The 18,139-nt window shown below is 36.9% G+C and overlaps 5 protein-coding genes across 5 annotated transcripts; 2 read left to right on the top strand and 3 right to left on the bottom strand. All coding sequences in view use genetic code 12, as the record gives it.

Annotated features, from left to right (window-relative positions):
- Positions 1 to 487: 487 nt before the first annotated feature.
- Positions 488 to 1,942, top strand: DASC09_002250 (Mch2 protein; the record flags this gene model as incomplete). Its single annotated transcript, XM_064993828.1, has 1 exon — positions 488 to 1,942. One exon carries the CDS (start codon positions 488 to 490, stop codon positions 1,940 to 1,942), a length of 1,455 nt encoding a protein of 484 aa, XP_064849900.1.
- Positions 1,943 to 2,498: 556 nt separating this feature from the next.
- On the bottom strand, positions 2,499 to 4,376 carry DASC09_002260 (gamma-tubulin complex subunit SPC72; the record flags this gene model as incomplete). The annotated part of the gene is made up of 1 exon (XM_064993829.1): positions 2,499 to 4,376. The coding sequence occupies one exon, from the start codon at positions 4,374 to 4,376 to the stop codon at positions 2,499 to 2,501; it is 1,878 nt and encodes a 625-aa protein (XP_064849901.1).
- Positions 4,377 to 6,087: 1,711 nt separating this feature from the next.
- Positions 6,088 to 9,228, top strand: DASC09_002270 (translation elongation factor EF-3; the record flags this gene model as incomplete). The annotated part of the gene is made up of 1 exon (XM_064993830.1): positions 6,088 to 9,228. One exon carries the CDS (start codon positions 6,088 to 6,090, stop codon positions 9,226 to 9,228), a length of 3,141 nt encoding a protein of 1,046 aa, XP_064849902.1.
- A 689-nt stretch (positions 9,229 to 9,917) lies between these two features.
- On the bottom strand, positions 9,918 to 11,079 carry DASC09_002280 (60S ribosomal protein L6; the record flags this gene model as incomplete). The annotated part of the gene is made up of 2 exons (XM_064993831.1): positions 9,918 to 10,439; positions 11,065 to 11,079. 2 exons carry the CDS (start codon positions 11,077 to 11,079, stop codon positions 9,918 to 9,920), a joined length of 537 nt encoding a protein of 178 aa, XP_064849903.1.
- A 2,797-nt stretch (positions 11,080 to 13,876) lies between these two features.
- Positions 13,877 to 15,022, bottom strand: DASC09_002290 (2,3-butanediol dehydrogenase; the record flags this gene model as incomplete). Its single annotated transcript, XM_064993832.1, has 1 exon — positions 13,877 to 15,022. The coding sequence occupies one exon, from the start codon at positions 15,020 to 15,022 to the stop codon at positions 13,877 to 13,879; it is 1,146 nt and encodes a 381-aa protein (XP_064849904.1).
- Positions 15,023 to 18,139: the final 3,117 nt, after the last annotated feature.

The raw sequence follows: 18,139 nt of genomic DNA on the forward strand, positions 1-18,139 counted from the left end.
AACAGGCATCCCTCTTAAGCGATTGGCCATTGGGATCAAAGAGCCTGTCAAAATATGAAGTTTTAAGATAAGTTAAGATAAGGGATGACATAATAGTCAATCTATTAGAAAACCCATTTTTATGGTTGTCACTTTACGGAATCCCGAGCAGATCAGAAGGGAACTGCGATAACACCATTATTCAGTCAAGATTGAAAGGGTTTTTTTGAATAGCATTGTCCAACAAACACCAATAAAAACAAGAAACTGTACAATTATCACACCAGAGCCGGCCATTACCAGCTTTCCCAGTTGAATGTTATTGTCAGCAAAAAAAAAAAGAAAAAAAAGAGTCGTTCCGGTGATCTTTCCGATGATGATCAGCCCCACCACATACACTAAACTATTAATTGTTGTCAGTCGTCATCATGTAACAGCACTTTTGCCAGGACCCATTCTGTTTGCATGCTATCCCAATCTGTGTCTTTCCAAATCATAATGATTGATCATGTCCTGCAAAAATATAATAGTAGAAGACAGTCAACAACAAACACAATCGTCGAATAATGCTCCCTTGCCCCGGTCAGGCAGCAACGACCTTGAGAAGCACAGTATTACTAATTCTACTTCTGAATCTGTGGATTTTGATATCCCCGACGGCGGATATGGCTGGGTTGTTGTGGTTTGTAGCATGCTAATTAATGGCTGTTGTTGGGGTGGTATTTCTGGCTTTTCAGTGGTTTTAGCTCACTACTTGCAATTCAACACTTATGAAGGTGGTACAAAAATTGATTACGCGGTCATTTCAGGTCTTTGCTTTGGCTCAGGTCTAATATTCTCCCCTTTTATTGTTTACTTGATAGGAATCACTAATTTCCGAATGATAATGTGTATTGGAGCCTTGGCTCAATTCGCTTCCCTCATGTGTGCCTCTTACAGCACGAAAATTTATCAAATTTACCTAACCCTGGGTGTCCTTAGTGGATTTGCTCTTGCTTTGATGGCAAGCAATCTTCCTTCAATAATTCCCCAGTGGTTTAGCAGAAGACGAAGTCTTGCTATGGGGATTTCTGCCGCTGGCAGTGGTTGTGGAGGGCTCATGTTCAACTTAGCTTTGCAGCGAATTATTGATATCCTGTCTGTTCAATGGGCCATTCGCGCCCAGGCAATTATTGTTGGTGTCGTTGTTTTCACTTGCTCATTATTGCTTCGGACTAGAGGGGATGTTATCAAACCTAAATTCACGGCATGGGATAATTTAGTGGCCTGCTCATTCCCGTTCTGGATGCTAGCTCTGTGGTACGTCTTCACCATGTTGAGCTATGTGACCTTACAATACGTTATTGCTGATGCAACTAAATCTTTGGGATACTCTCCAGATCAAGGCTCGATAACCAGTGCTCTCATGGCTGCCGGAGTAATTGTCGGAAGACCAATATTGGGGCATTTATCAGATGCATTTGGCTCCATCACCATTGGAATGTTAACATACTCACTTTGTGGGGTTTTGTGTTTAGCAATGTGGTTACCGGCTAGCAACTTGGCCACGATTTATGCTTTCTCCATGATCGAGGGTGCTACAATGGGATTTATTTGGGGTGCCATGGGAGCAATAATTCCAAGAATAACCGGACTCAAACGGTCACCGGTGACTTTTGGGATGTCCTGGATATTTATTGGTGGAGCAGGTATCGTGGCTCCCATAATTGGATTGGCATTGAAAAGACCTGAAAAGTCGGTTAATCAATATAATGATGTGGCTATTTTTTCTGGAATTTGTTTTCTTGTTGCTGCCGCATCATTATGTATTTTGCGAGCGTATATTATTGCAAGAGATGATATAGCAGCTCAGAATGACCTGGGAACCTCAAACCTAGATGATGACAAGGAATTAAAAATAAGGGTGGATCCAAACTTGGTATGGAAGAATATTATGGTTATTAAGCCGCGGTTGAAAGTGTGATTTGTTTTCTCATATCTTACTGAGCAACATGATGTTAGTTCCTCATATGGCTTTATTAATTAGATCATAGTTACTAATCAGTTGTGATATTTTGGTTGGACTATTGTTGGCTTTGTCTCTATTCTCTAAAATTAGATGATTAAAAGGGGAATAAATGATTGCTGTTAGCCATCTTCTACAATATGGGTTGTACACTATATTGAAAATCACAATGTTCGTCCAAAATATACTGTATGTAAGAAGCACGTCAGTTTGTAATTATTCAATAAGATTTATGACCAGATATCCTTTCCCCCAAAAAAGCTAGTTTTAAAATTTATCATTTATATGGCAGATTACTGCTACCTAAGTATGAAACAATTGAATTTACGTTAAAAAAAAAAAAAAAGGAAAATTATTAAATGTGTATTTCTAAGAAATGGATATCACAAGTCCAGGTTTTCTCAAGAAAAAAAGAAAAAAAGATAAATATTCCGAAAATCAAAACACCAAAATCAGAAGCAAAACAAAATTCTAAAAATAATAGCAGAGGAAAAGAAAAAACAAGAAGTGATATTCACTCCATAAGCATTAATCTTGATTCTGATAATGAATTCTTTAATTCTTTGTTTTCGTCCATCAATTCTTGGATGCTCAACTGCGCTGACCTGTGTTCTAATACTCTCCTTTCCCTTTCCGCCTTGAACCTTTTCTGTAATTCTTCCACTTTCATATCAACTTCATTTAGATTCCCACTGGACCCATGCATTCCATCAGCGGGCCCATCAGCTGTCGACATCATTGCTCGCTGCTGGGATTTAGTAAGCTGTCTTAGTTCGTCATTTTCAATCATCAAGTGTTCCATCTTCTCATATAACTCATTTGTTTGCCCCGATTCGGCTTTCATCATTATCAACATTCTTTTCAATTTATCATTCCCTACTTGTAACTCCTTGATTTGGCCAGTGTCCTTTCTTTGTTTTTCTTCTGCATCAGCAATATAATTTCTATGATCTGAAACAACAGATTCTACTGCTGTCTCAAAATATCGATGAACTGCTTGGGCGTAGTATAAAATCTTTTCGAAGTTCAAATTCTTACCATTGAGCTTGTCTAGTTTCTGAATCTTGGTCCTCACTTGTTCAATAGATTCTCTGTCGATGGTATTAAAAAGGGCATCTGAGAAGAATCTGTAAGTATCAATATTCAACGATAATAAAGAATGGAAATTGAAAATGCAATTCTGAATATCGCCTTCCAAGGTCTCAAATCTTTCGGAGAGGGCATTCATATGACTTTGTTGACTCATGAGCTTTTTCTTTAGTGATAAGCGGTCGTTTAGCAATTCGTTATGATCCTTATTAATTTGTTGGATTGTTGCATTGATTTTTTCTAACATGGCGTTTTTCTCAATCAATTTACTGTTAAGGATGCCGATAGTTTCCACCAAATTGTTCTCAATAAGGTTTTCCTCCGTAAAGTTTGAATAAATATTTATCTGTTTTGCATCTTCACCTATTATATTCTGGAAATTTTTATTTGAAAGCTCCTCAAGATTTCGATTAAGTTGACGAATCTTTAGAGCCTCGCTAGCTAATGAATTGGAACTACTTATCGCGGATGTGGTGGTGACATTTCTTGCCCCCGCCAATTGAGCTCGTAATTCTTCAATGATTTGATCCTTTTCATCTAATTCCTCTTGGTACTTATCTTCTAATTCTTTGAATTTTCTGTCATTCAATTCATCCCTAACTTTCGTTAATTTCCTTAATGACCCAACTTCGTCCCTCAAACTTTGCAATTCTTGATCCTTTTTCAAAATGGTATCATTGAGATAATTTGTCTGAGAATTCAAATTTGATATTTTGATAAGATAATCATTTTCCGTGGCTGCTGCCTCCGATTTGATATCTTTGGAGATTTGTCGCTGGCTTCCAATCGCTTGAATAATATGGCCGGATTCTTTAATATGATTCGTCATAAGATATTGTAGGTATCCGATCTTTTCAGATTGAATGAATAATAGTTTCTTCAAATTGCCGAAATTTGAATTCAATTCATTTGCTAAAACCCCAAAAAACCTTATAACTTCTTGAAACTTGGCTAATAAGCTTGGTTCTTGTCGTATTTTAAATAGTTGGTCCTCAATTGTCAATTTCTCTTCTTCATTGTTGTATTTCATTACCTTTGATTTGTTGTTTCCTACCAATCCTTCTAAAAGATCTATCAACTGATTCACCAATGGGTGTAGTAGTATAGGATTAAAATCGTTCTTATACTCATTAGGATCACCACTTAATACCTGACGCAACAAGTCCGATAAAATTTTCTGTTGAAGTTTGTAATTTATCAATTGTTTTTGGAGATTATTTGCATTATTTGAGCTGTATGCTGCACCCTCTATGTTGTAATTATCAATTGAGTCTAGGAGAAGCTCATCATGTAAAGTAGACATTGTGAATCAGATTAAAAATGTAGTAATGCTAAAAGGAAGAAATGCCAATATGTTGACACCGTCCCTGAATAATCGTGGTATATTAACCGACTGTATTGAAAATACAGAGGTGTGACTCTGTTCAAAATGATATTACTCCGTGTAGTAGTAGGATGCCACAAAGTGTTTTGGGTGTTACTGGTTAGGTGAGGTCATCCAGAAGATATCTGCTTGTTGATTTTGGAATCTCACAGGTAAACAAAAGAAAAATTTATGGGTATATATCACACCCCCTCAGAAAAAATACACCCCCGTTGTCGAACAATAATCTTTAGAATGATGATATAATTATTGAGATATGGAATGGTTATTTATTATGGAGTTTATTTCTGTCTTCGATAAACTCATTTAAATGATATTTCATTTCCGAGAAAATCCTGAGGTGAAGGTAGTTTGATAGCGAATAGATTTTGATGGTCGCATTAAAAATCATAATTATTTTTTGCGTAGACTTCCATAGGAAACGAAATCATACACCTTGTATCTTTAATGGAACTGTGACCTAATCTCTTTAAAAAGTTTAAAACTATATAAATTCTAGTGTCATCAAATTTTAGAATATATAACAGAGAGTAACGTACATTTCGACATCTGCAAATTAATTCGTTGATGAAGAAAAGTCAGATATCATGCATCAACCTTCGATTACTACATTATTTCAGCTATAGAGAGCTCATGCTTCTGGTATTTTACTTAATATGGCAGTAAATCTTCTCCTATATGCAATAAAGAAACCAAGTCATTTCAATTAATCGTAAAACGACCTCTCGAGTAATGCCTCCGTCCCGTAGGCATCAAACGTGGCATTATTATTATCAATTTTGACACTTCAAGAACTGGTTTGATTATGTTTCTCACATCATTCTCAAGATATTTCTGATTCTATATAATAAATTATAAAAAATACATGAAACAATTCATCATGGTGAATCATGTTTATTGTGCAACATTTGTGCCAACAAGGTATTCCTTTTAAATGTAAAATGTTCTCTGGTAACACTGTACTTTAGTACAAAGGAAAATTAAAACTTCCCATAGAAAATTTGAGGAGTTGCATACTAATCTCTTCCTATATAATAAATAGTATTTATTAACTAAATGGTTACATTATATTGAAGGATTGAAGAATATGCATAATTAAGGTCCGTATAGTTGAAATTGACTAGCACAATTGCACATTAATTGAAAGATATTCTTCTTACCATCAATATTCATGCATTCTACCTGTTAATACGATCTAGTTCTCACAAGTAATATTTCAAGAGATATACATTTATTCTTTTCTTTATTATAGTTGCAATCACTTTTGTTACAGTAAAGTTGGAACGTCATAACTTCCATAGCTTATTATCTTTAACAGAGATGTCTACAGCATAAAGCATAGTCTGTCAATGTGTATCTACAAGGCATAATACTTATATATATATATACATGTTGGAGGTTTTGGTAATGCACCAATGATCATTGATCGCTGGACACAGGCCGGGTGACCGCCCTTTTGCATACCAAAAACAGCAGCAGCACATGGATCACCAGCGGGTAACCGTATCCCTTGAAAAATTTTTTTTTTTTTCTTTTTCTTTGTTTCACTAGAAGTTATAAAAAAATTTTTATTTTTTTTTTCTTCCACCTTTAGATATCTCGATTTGTTGTTTAACTATCATCTACAAAAATGGCTGCTCAACAATCTGAAAAGGTTCTTACTGAATTGTTCAGCAAGTTAACTGTCGCCTCTGCTGATGAAAGAGACGCTGCTGCTGCCAACGTTTCTTCTTTCTTGAACGGTTCTATCATCGAACATGATATTCCATTGGAATTCTTCGAACAATTGAAGAAGACCGTCAACAACAAGAAGGATGTCAACGGTTCCATCAACGCTTTGGAAGCCGTCCGTCACATTGCCACTCCAGGTTTGTCTGCCTCTGTTGAACCATACTTGGTTGAATTGACCGAAGATGTTGCCGCTAAGGCCGGTGAAAAGAACGCCGATCTCAGCAAGTCTGCTTCTGCTGCTTTGTTGGCCATCGCTCAATCCGTCACCCCAACCTCTATCAAGACTATCTTGCCAAAATTGACCACCAGATTGTCTACCACCAACAAGTGGACTGAAAAGGTTGCCGTCTTGGCCGCTATTGCCGCTTTGGTTGATGTTGCCAAGGGTCCAATTGCCTTGAGAATGACTGAATTGGTTCCAGTTTTGTCTGAAGCTATGTGGGATACCAAGGTTGATGTCAAGAAGGCTGCTACCGCCACCATGACCAAGGCCACTGAAACCGTTGACAACAAGGATATTGAAAAGTTCATTCCAAAATTGATTGAATGTATCGCTAAGCCAACTGAAGTTCCAGAAACCGTCCACACTTTGGGTGCTACTACTTTCGTCGCTGAAGTTACCAGAGCTACCTTGTCCATCATGGTTCCATTGTTGTCCAGAGGTTTGGCTGAACGTGATACTTCTATTAAGAGAAAGGCTGCCGTTATTGTTGACAACATGTGTAAGTTGGTCGACGATCCACAAGTTGTTGCTCCATTCATGGAAAGTTTGTTGCCTTCTTTGAAGACTAACTTGTCCACTATTGCTGACCCAGAAGCCAGAGGTGTTACCCAAAGAGCTTTGAACACTTTGAGAAGAGTCGGTAACATTGGTGCCGATGACAAGATCCCAGAAGTCTCTACTGCTGGTGATATCGAAGTTACCAAGGGCGAATTGTTGAAATTGCTCAAGGACAAGAAGGTTGACTCTAGATTCGACGTTGCCGTTAACTATGCCTCTGGTATTGCGGGTGACTTGATTGATGAAAGAGACATTCACCCAGGTTCTTGGTTGACTAACTTGTTGCCATTCATGACCATCTTCTTGCACGAACAAGAAGCTAAGGATCTTATTGAAGAATGGAGAAAGGCTGCCATTGACAACATTCCAGAACCACCAAGATTCGACGATGAAGAAGATGAAGGTGAAGACCTTTGTAACTGTGAGTTCTCCTTGGCTTACGGTGCTAAGATCTTGTTGAACAGAACTCAATTCAGATTGAAGAGAGCTAGACGTTATGGTTTGTGTGGTCCTAACGGTGCCGGTAAATCTACCTTGATGAGAGCTATTGCTAACGGTCAAGTTGAAGGTTTCCCATCCCAAGATGAATTGAAGACCGTCTACGTCGAACACGACATTGATGGTTCTGAAGATGACACCTCTATTGTTGACTTCGTCCACGGTACTGGTGAAGTTGGTACTAAGGAACACGTTACCCAAAAATTGAAGGAATTCGGTTTCACCGATGAACACATCAATATGTCTATCCACTCCTTGTCTGGTGGTTGGAAGATGAAGTTGGCTTTGGCTAGAGCTGTCTTGAGAAACGCCGACATTTTGTTGTTGGATGAACCAACTAACCATTTGGATACCGTTAACGTCGCTTGGTTGGTGGACTACTTGAACACTTGTGGTATTACCTCCATCATTGTTTCCCACGATTCTGGTTTCTTGGACAAGGTTTGTCAATACATTATCCATTACGAAGGTTACAAGTTGAGAAAGTACAAGGGTAACTTGTCTGAATTCGTCAAGAGAGTCCCAGCTGCTCAATCTTACTACGAATTGGGTGCCTCTGACATTGAATTCAAGTTCCCAGAACCAGGTTACTTGGAAGGTGTCAAGACCAAGCAAAAGGCTATCGTCAAGGTTTCTCAAATGTCTTTCCAATACCCAGGTACTACTAAGCCACAATTAACCAACATTAACTTCCAAGTTTCTTTGTCCTCCAGAATTGCTGTTATTGGTCCAAATGGTGCTGGTAAGTCTACCTTGGTCAATGTCTTGACCGGTGAATTGTTGCCAACTACTGGTGAAGTTTACGTCCACGAAAACTGTCGTATTGCTTACATTAAGCAACATGCTTTCGCTCATATTGATTCCCACTTGGACAAGACCCCATCTGAATATATTCAATGGAGATTCCAAACTGGTGAAGATAGAGAAACCATGGACAGAGCTTCTAGACAAATCAATGAATCTGATGAACAAGGTATGAAGAAATTGTTCAAGGTCGAAGGTACCGCCAGAAGAATTAGAGAAATCACTGCCAGAAGAAAGTTCAAGAACTCTTACGAGTACGAAATTGGATGGTATTTGGTTGAAAACCCAGGCTTGAAGAATGAAAGACAAGTCCCAATGATGTCTGTTGACAACACTTGGTTGCCAAGAGGTGAATTGGTCGAAACCCACTCTAAGATGGTTGCTGAAGTTGATATGAAGGAAGCTTTGGCTTCTGGTCAATTCAGACCTCTTACCAGAAAGGAAATCGAAGACCACTGTGCTATGATGGGTCTTGACGCTGAATTGGTTTCCCACTCCAGAATCAGAGGTTTGTCTGGTGGTCAAAAGGTCAAATTGGTTTTGGCTGCTTGTACCTGGCAAAGACCACACATCATCGTTTTGGATGAACCAACTAATTATCTTGACAGAGACTCTCTTGGTGCTTTGTCTAAGGCTATTAAGAGTTTCACCGGTGGTGTTGTTATCATTACTCACTCTGCTGAATTCACCAAGCACTTGACTGAAGAAGTCTGGGCTGTTCTTAACGGTACTATGACCCCATCTGGTCACAACTGGGTCCAAGGTCAAGGTGCTGGTCCAAGAATTGAAAAGAAGGAAGATGAAGAAGACAAGTTTGATGCCATGGGTAACAAGATTGCTGCTGTCAAGAAGAAGAAGAAGTTGAGTAGTGCTGAAATGAGAAAGAAGAAGAAGGAAAGAATGAAGAAGAAGAAGGAATTGGGTGACGCCTATGTTTCATCTGACGATGAATTCTAAGCAAAAATATCAACTGACTTAGTTTCTATTTTTTAATTCTAACTGCTGTTGTTATTTTTTGTCTAGCGTTTTATTTTGTCATTTAATCATTACCCTTTTATTATCTTTTTTTTTTTTTCCCTCAGTGTCATTTATTTGATTTGAATCATTTTATATATTGTACTATTTTTTTTTATCGTTGTATATCTATATATATATTTTTTCTGGTTAAAGAGTCCAGTTTGAAAATAAATTTTTATATAAATGATAAATAAAGAAAACTGTAGTCGTTTAGAAAGTGCTTGGAATTGTTTCTCTTTTAGTTGATGGTGATATATTTTAAAAGAATCATGTCTTATAGTTATTGTGGCATGCATCTTAGATTTCACTTATATTGGAGTTGCATGTTAGTCATAACACACATATGTACCTATACTATCTTTGTTTATCAGTAATAATAAGAAAGCTTATAATATAATTCTCAGACCCAACAATAAAACAGGAAGAAAAAATGTATATATAATAAGGAAAAACAAATAGAGGTTAGCCACCATATCAAGTTTGTTTGGGTGGTATGCAAATATGTCTTTGATCTCCAAAAGAGGTACCAAATTCATGTCAAAAGATTCTACAACGATTTTAATAACATGAACAAAAAATATAAATTAATTTGATTTAATAAAAATAACATATACCCTAATCAAATAAATTTAAAATTTCAACAAGTGTGGCTTGTCACCCTTCTTGAGAGTGAAAGAAGAAGCCAAGTATTGTTTCAACAATGGGGTTTGCTTGATAGCAGAGATCAAAGCAGAGTCAACCTTCTTTTGGTCGGCAACTCTTTCTGGGTTAACAGCCTTTTTGGAGTCCTTTTCTTCGAACAATTCAGCTTCAGTCTTCTTGGACTTCTTGGCAGCCTTGTCCTTAGCAAAGTATTTAACATCGAACTTAGAAACATCGACAGAGGAGACATCGACCTTGGTAGAGGTAGCAATGACGTAACGAGCGTTGACTCTTCTCAATGGAACACCATTGACCTTGAATGGACCAGAGACCAACAAAGTGTTGTCTTCCAAAGCCTTCAAGTAAACAACTCTCTTACCTCTGAAGTTACCAGACAACAAAATCAAAACAGTACCTGGAACCAAAGTAGATCTCAACTTTTGTGGTTGAATACTCTTTCTGGTCTTCTTGGCAATTGGAGCATCTTCAGCAGGATACCATTTTGGTGCCTAAAGTCTTGTTAGTATTATTATATCAAAAATATAACTAGAATAAATTTAGGAAAAAAAATAATGCTTCAATAATCGTGATGATGATAATAATAAATGGACTTCCCTGTTCTCAAGTGATTATGATTCTCAAAGTTATAAATTTCATTGATATAATCGAGGAATCCTCGAGGAAACCAAGATCTAATTAGATGGAAGTTCTCTTGTATTTTATTGGATGATACTTTCTTCATGATAATAATGGTTCCTATTACTCAGACCAAAAACTGTATTCTTTTAAACTCATTTATGACATTATTCCCAATTTAATATCTCTTGAATATAATATTATTATTCATATAGACCCTTCATATAAATTTTTCATTCACATATGGAATATTCATAATAATTTAATTACTCATCTTTTTTGATATTACTTCTGAAGCTGTATTTTGTTGAGAACCTTTCACATTTTAATACTTTTAAATATATTATTAAATCTCTTCATTGCAAGTATTCATTCCATGATTATTATTCATCATCGCCATCTCATCCACAATTAATTATCATCATCATTATAAGCAGTATTCCCCTTGATATTACTCGGCTCTATGTAGAGCCTTGTTCATTTTTAATTTTCACATACAACTTGAGTAGCCATTTTTGATGTTATTTTATCTGATAAATTAAACAAAAATTCAATCCGTCGACTATAATTTTTTGGTTGCAAGTCTATATTGATCAAGACTTTTTTTTTTTTTTACTTTTCCCTCCCTCACAGAATTGGGTAACGATTGTTCGACGTGGGATGTTTGTGCGATACTGAGTTACCGAGAGAGGCGTGCTACTCACGTGTCAGATGGTCACACAGAGTCACTAAGTCCCAGTGCGATGTGCGCACGCGCATTGTTGTATCTGCCCTGTATATCATCATGTGACCCAAACAACAATCTTATCAGGGCGGAAGAGGGAGGTGATAACATCAAAATTAGTGAACTCTTTAGAATCTATCAAGGTTGTATTCTTCACAGCCAACGGCTTGGGTTAATTGGCCTTTATTGTGCCAAGAAGCCGTCTTCTTTTCACTCGGGAAAAGGTTATACGTAGTAAGCTAGTCCTATAGAGTTATTATGAGGTGACGCAGCGACTATTATGACCATGATCTAGCAGGTGGCTCGTGTAAATTCCAATACAAAGTGAAATCATGGCATTATGAGGTTGAACTATGCAATGGACACCTTCCTAATGCAGATATACAACTTTCAAGATTAATTTCTACTAGATATCGGTTGACTACGTTATAGTTGTCCTTTTTTCTCCCTCTCGTTCTTTTAAGAAGCATAATTAATATGATTGTATATATCCACCTGTACTCATTGCGCGCACTGCCAAATTCTGACATGTTTTTTTTTGTCTTTTCCGATAACTCCTTTTAATTCCGGGGGTCAGTTCTTAAATGTCAGCGCAATATCACCCAAAACTGGAGGAGTATCAAGATATATACATAATATGCTTATTCACCTATTGGATACTCTCATCATATCTTCATCCTATGGTTACTTTCAAGAGATATTTTTCTTTCTTTACAGAACAGCAGGCCAATCTCTAGCATATCTCAGAGATTGTCAAAGTCGGCGAGCACATCGACGAATGGGTTTTGTTATCAACGCATGAATAAACGTACAATATTTAATCTTTATTCCTAGAATTTTAGCGTAATATTCTTCTTGCGATATTCACTAGTATCTTCAAATTATTTTCATTTTATTAGTAGTATTATCTTCATTATCCGTTGCCCCTTGTATGCCATGCTGATCAAAACCTCTTCTATCTCCGGTGAATCTGTGAGTCAAAACAGCAGAGGTTGCAGTTGCTGTTTTGTGTACACCTTAGTTATAATTGGGCTTCCTATAGAACCATGTTTGGTAAGTAACAATTATCACCCGGGAATCGCTTCAAATAGAACTCAAAATATTTATATATCCTATTTTTTGGGCTCTATTTGCTCACGCTCTCACATTGGGAGCGTTCATAACCGTATTTGGGAAAATGTCCAATATCATCTGAGTTTGGCAATTTCTTTCATAACTCATTCCCTTGATGTTGTTGTTTTATGGCCCAACCTCAATTCAGTAGACAGAGATATTGCTTATGATAATTGGAAATTGCACAATCTGAACTTTCCTAGGAATTCTTGTACTTGAATTATTGTTGATAATTTTTGGATTGACCGAAACTGTAAATGCTTGTAACTCTGCCATAGTTTACATGACTACATTCTTTTAAATTCTAAGGTCAGAAAACACTCCCCATCCCTATAATGCATCATTACTGATGCTGTTATCCAAACAAACTCGTGAAGACTGTATGTCGACTATTTCTTGAGATTTTACAGCTAAAGAATTTCGTGCCATTGCTGTTTAGTTTAGTCTTGTGTTATACATCATTCATAGCATACTTTTTCCAACACTATCAATATACTCATGGCAATTCTACATCACTTGCCTGGGTCAAAATTTTTCCATTGAGATTGCGTTGGTAGTTCGTTCCATGATCGTCAGCTAGTAATTCAACACTGCGCCTATTATTATCTGTGGATTAGGTCTCAAAGCTTAAATACGGTCCTTTTCCATAAATTCAGAAACGTTTTTTGTATTTGAACTTTACGCTTAATGCGATGCTATTCTTATTGTTGGTTTTGATCAAGGATATCACAATTGACGAGAAACTATCACTACTGTATTCACAAGACTCCTCAATGGATGAAGAGAAAAAGAAAGTCTTGATAATGTTTAGAATCCTTATGTTATTTCTTTCTCATATCTAATATTCACGTTCTTTCGTTGTTCATACGTTCAAGTTTCTGTTATTAAATGAACATTCACCTTAATTAAGACGACGAACATCTGATATTAGTACAAACAGCACATTGACTAGGTTTTACCACCGTCATTCGTTATTTATAGTCACACAGTACTGACAGGAATGAAATTGTAACAATCTAAAAAATTATCAGTGATAATGGAATAATACCAATTATATAATCATATAGGACAAGTATGTGCCTATGAAATAATTATTTAAGTACTATTTGGTCATATTGAGATAACCAATGAAATGCCGAGTTATGGACTCCTCATGAACAGGTGATCTCCTATCACTCATTTAGATAAATGGATATGAACATTATTGCATTTACATGATAATTCTTTTCAATAGATTGGAGCAATTCTCTTTTTCTCTTTCACTCAAAATGAGGAAAATAGAGACTATAAACATGTACTATAAAAAGAACAGACAGAGAAAGAAAAGCAGTAAGAAAACATTATTAGTACATTCAACACGATAGTCAAGGGAAAAAAACTAAAATCACAAAAGCAATGAGAACAACAAAATATGAATAAGTTAAAATAATCAAACCTCAACAAAATAACAGAAAAAAAGGGGGGCAAGTTAACCTAAATATCACGAGGAGTAATTAAAATCTTGATATTATGGTCTTTGTTATTAATCAATTCTTTGAAACCCTTTTCAACGGCATCTTCAAGCTTGACCTTTCCAGTAATCAATTGTGCAATATTTTTCATGTCAATGTTTCCAGTGTGGATTGCCTCGATCACTTGTTCAAAATCAAGTCTTGTGTAACACATAGAACCACAGTAGGATTTTTCTTCTAAAGTTACAGACATTGGTTTGAAGTTCTTGTTCACATCTGGCCAAATGGCAATATTGGTAGCTTTACCACCAGCGGCAAGGACACCGATGGAGGTGTCAAGAGATGCTTGGACCCCTGAGGCATCAAAAGAATATTGGAATCCCCCAGTTCCTGCGGTGGCTTTCAAGGCATCGATACCTTCTTGAAGAGATTTGTATTCAAAAGGATTGAATGTTTCCACCCCGAAGTTGGCGGCTTGCAAACGTCTAACTTCTGCTGGTTCACTAACGACAATCTTACCGGCCTTATGCCCTTGTAAGGCCAATACTGTAGCGAGACCAATTGGGCCAGAACCCAAAACCACGGCAGAATCACCTTCTCTCAAACCAGAGAGTCTAACAGCATGCCAAGCAACACTAAGTGGCTCAATGAGGGCGGCAATGTCCATCGGAATGGATTTAGGGATTGGAATGGCATGTTTCTCACTGGTGACCACCCGTTCACTTAAACCTCCATCCGAAAAACCCAAGCCACAGAAGTTCAAGTAATGGCAAACGTTTGGTCTTCCGGCTATACAAGCATCACAGGTAGCAGTGTTAATTCTTGGATTATTACTAGGGAATCTTCTTCTATCAGCACATGTAGCCCCAGCTTCGACAACAACGTGGTCACCTGGTTTCAAGGTGGTGACACCGGCGCCGATTTCTCTGACAGTTCCGGAGAATTCATGTCCGAGACATAACGGGAGTTTTTCGTTTGATAATTCATCACCGCCGGTACTGGCCTTCTTGAAGAAAATTGGCCCGTCCAAGTATTCGTGAAGATCAGACCCACAAATCCCACAGTAAGCAATGTCGATGATCAATTCATCGGGAACTTTGATTTTTGGTTCTTTGACATCGTTGGAGAATTTGATGTCATTCTTATCGTAAAAAAGGAGGCCCTTCATTGTGGTAAATGGAAGTGTTGGTGAAATAATATGTAAATAAGTTTATGAAATAAGTTGAGGAAGATGGCTTGTTTGTGACTGAATAAAAGTCATCAGGTGGATGGGCGGTCAAGCGATATATTTATACTGCATGGCAACAAATTAAAAGCCGGTGGAGTGGTGAAGATTTGTATTCGCATAAGTACTACACAACAGCCGTTCACCCACTTATCGTACCATAGGAATATAGGAAGCACTGCATTTAGGGGAATATTATATACACAGACAAGACGATAACGTTGTTATCGTTATTACATCACTGGAACACTATGGAAATAAATTGGTGCTGGTGGCACAACAAAAGATATGCCTTTTCATGGTGGTGCTTACATAAGCCAAGTTGGCTTGCAGATAATCTTTTTGACAGGTTGTGCAATTTAGACTGTATCACCACCACCAATAATAATATAAAGTACTGATGTATTAACAATAAGTAAACACACGCATACAGTGTTTTCATTTTTTATTCGTACCACCCACCGGAAATGTTCATACCAGTGGCAAAAAATAATTCATACCGACCCCCGGTATTTTTCGTACCACCGCAGCGGGATTTATTCAGACCATCTAAGAAAAATAGTTCATACTATTGCACTTTAATTATTCATACCAACAGTATATAAAATTCATATTAATTCCTTTCTTTTTTTATGTGACTGGCTCTATAAGCCTCTAAGCTACTCAGTTTAAACAAATTATACTCATTTTTTCCATAATTCTGTGCTACTTTCTATAAAACCGGGATATCTATAATAATATCAATAATATCACGTGATTACGGTTTTCAAGAAATGGGAACGAATGTATGGTAGGAGCTGTTCTCCATTTAAGATGATGAATTCCCACTTTTGACATTCAATTCGGTCTTTATATGATCACCAGATTACTTACAAAAAAAAGCATAAGATTTTACCATCAAAACTAAGTATGGACTTGAAAGCCAAGCTACTAACTGATGGGTATGTTGATGGCCTAGGTAATAGATTCTATGCTGAACCCAGTGAAATGACTTTAGAGTCTGAAATAGCACCAGTTGAAGCTTGCTTTAGTTACAGTGACTATAAGCATTTTGAAAAACCAGGTATCATGGATATCATGGAAATTGATCCTATTTTCGAAGAAGAAGAAAATGCCGAGATGGAAATTGAAATGAAAGAACGAAGATATAGAGGTTCGTACCGGTATTATAATCAAGCTGTCAAACAAAGATTTTGGCACTTGGTCATGGAAGAAGGTGTATCAGCTTACAAGGCTGCAAAATTAGAAGATATACCTTTGCAAACTGCTTACACATGGAAAAGAAAGTGGAACAAAATACTTGTCAATGAATTAAATGGTATCTCGAAGCCAATAAAGAAAAGAGGTCGTAAACCCCTTCTCACTGATGAACATAAGGAATTCCTTCAAAAATTGATAAAGGAAGATGCTACAGTGACTCTCGATTTTATGTTGGAGAGACTCAAGAAAGCCTTCACCAATGTAAGAGCCAAGGCTACAACAATCTATAACTTTGTAACCAAGGTCTGTAAGCTAAGTCTCAAACGTATTTCTAAATGGGCTTTGAGAAGAAGTCTGGAGGAATTGAAGAAACAGAGACTCGAGTGGGCAGAGAAGTATAAAGACAAGCTCGACTTTAGTCAAAACTGTATTTTCATCGACGAAGCAGGTTTCAATATCAGTATGCGGCGTGAGTATGGATGGTCTGCTGTGGGTGAAAAAGCAGTTCTTACTGTTCCCGTAACCAGAGGGCTTAATATTTCGTTCATTGGGGCAATTTCTGTCAAAGGTTGTATTGAATTAAAGGTCAGAACTCCAGTGGCTACATCCAATAAGAAGAGAAAACTTGATTCAGAAACGACCATTGACAAAGTGAGTAAAGGTACTACAGCTAATCACTTCTACAGTTTTGTAAAGTCAGTGATCCAGCAAATAGAAAATAACGAGGAGCTCAAAGGTATGAAATATTTGATCCTTGATAATGCTGCCATTCATAAACGACGTGATCTTCAGTTACTAGTGGCACTGAGTGGCTTGGAACTTGTGTTTTTACCTCCTTATTCTCCAGGGTTGAATGCTATAGAAGAATTCTGGTCAGTATGTAAGAGTAAAGTCAAAAGATCAAACTTGAGCAAGAAGGAGCAATTAACTCCAAGGGTGAAAGAAGCCACAGAAAATATTTCCCTTGATAGTTACAAGGGATTCTGCAGACATGCTTCTAGACATATTGATCTCTGTTTACAACAGCAGCTCTTTTGAAAACAAATACCAAAGATGAAGAAAAAAAATTAGAAAACAAAATACAGAAAACAAACCAAAAAAAAAAAAGTAAAAACTATAAAAAAAATTACATAAAGACGCAACAAAGCTCCAAAACAAATTAATGAAAATTTAAAATTTTAAGGAAGGACGAAACCACTCCAAAATTTGGTTATGAGCCTTTGAAATGGTAAATGAGTATTGCAAAGGGGCTTTATTGGGTGTGCGGGTCCCCTGTAACATGTTTAATAATATCAAAGATAAAATATTAATGAAAGCATAAGAATTTTATGCATTTAGTATGAATTTTGTATTCTGTTGGTATGAATAATTAAAGTGCAATAGTATGAACTATTTTTCTTAGATGGTCTGAATAAATCCCGCTGCGGTGGTACGAAAAATACCGGGGGTCGGTATGAATTATTTTTTGCCACTGGTATGAACATTTCCGGTGGTTGGTACGAATAAAAAATGAAAACACTGTATCATATATATTTATATAAATATGCAGTATTAGAAGTTCCAGATAGCCAATTGTCGCAAATAATTGAATTCGGCTCGGTCAGGAGAAAAAAAAAATGCTATTACCAAGTGACAACTATTGTACATGTCAAATCCCATCTAATATATATAAATAATTCCATGCGTTGGCAAACGTGGGTTTTTGTACAAGCGCAATGTGTTTCTTGCCGTCCTATTGGACACATATTGATCATAGTAAATATCATATAGTATGTTATGTATAGTATAATACGGATAATCCGTACCAGCCCCTATAGTGATAAGATAGGGTCTCCCACGTGCTAAACCAGCCATCCGAGG

The sequence above is a fragment of the Saccharomycopsis crataegensis genome (assembly GCF_037102585.1).
Source record: "Saccharomycopsis crataegensis DNA, jcf7180000000072, whole genome shotgun sequence".
Classification (NCBI taxonomy): Eukaryota; Fungi; Ascomycota; class Saccharomycetes; order Ascoideales; family Saccharomycopsidaceae; genus Saccharomycopsis; species Saccharomycopsis crataegensis.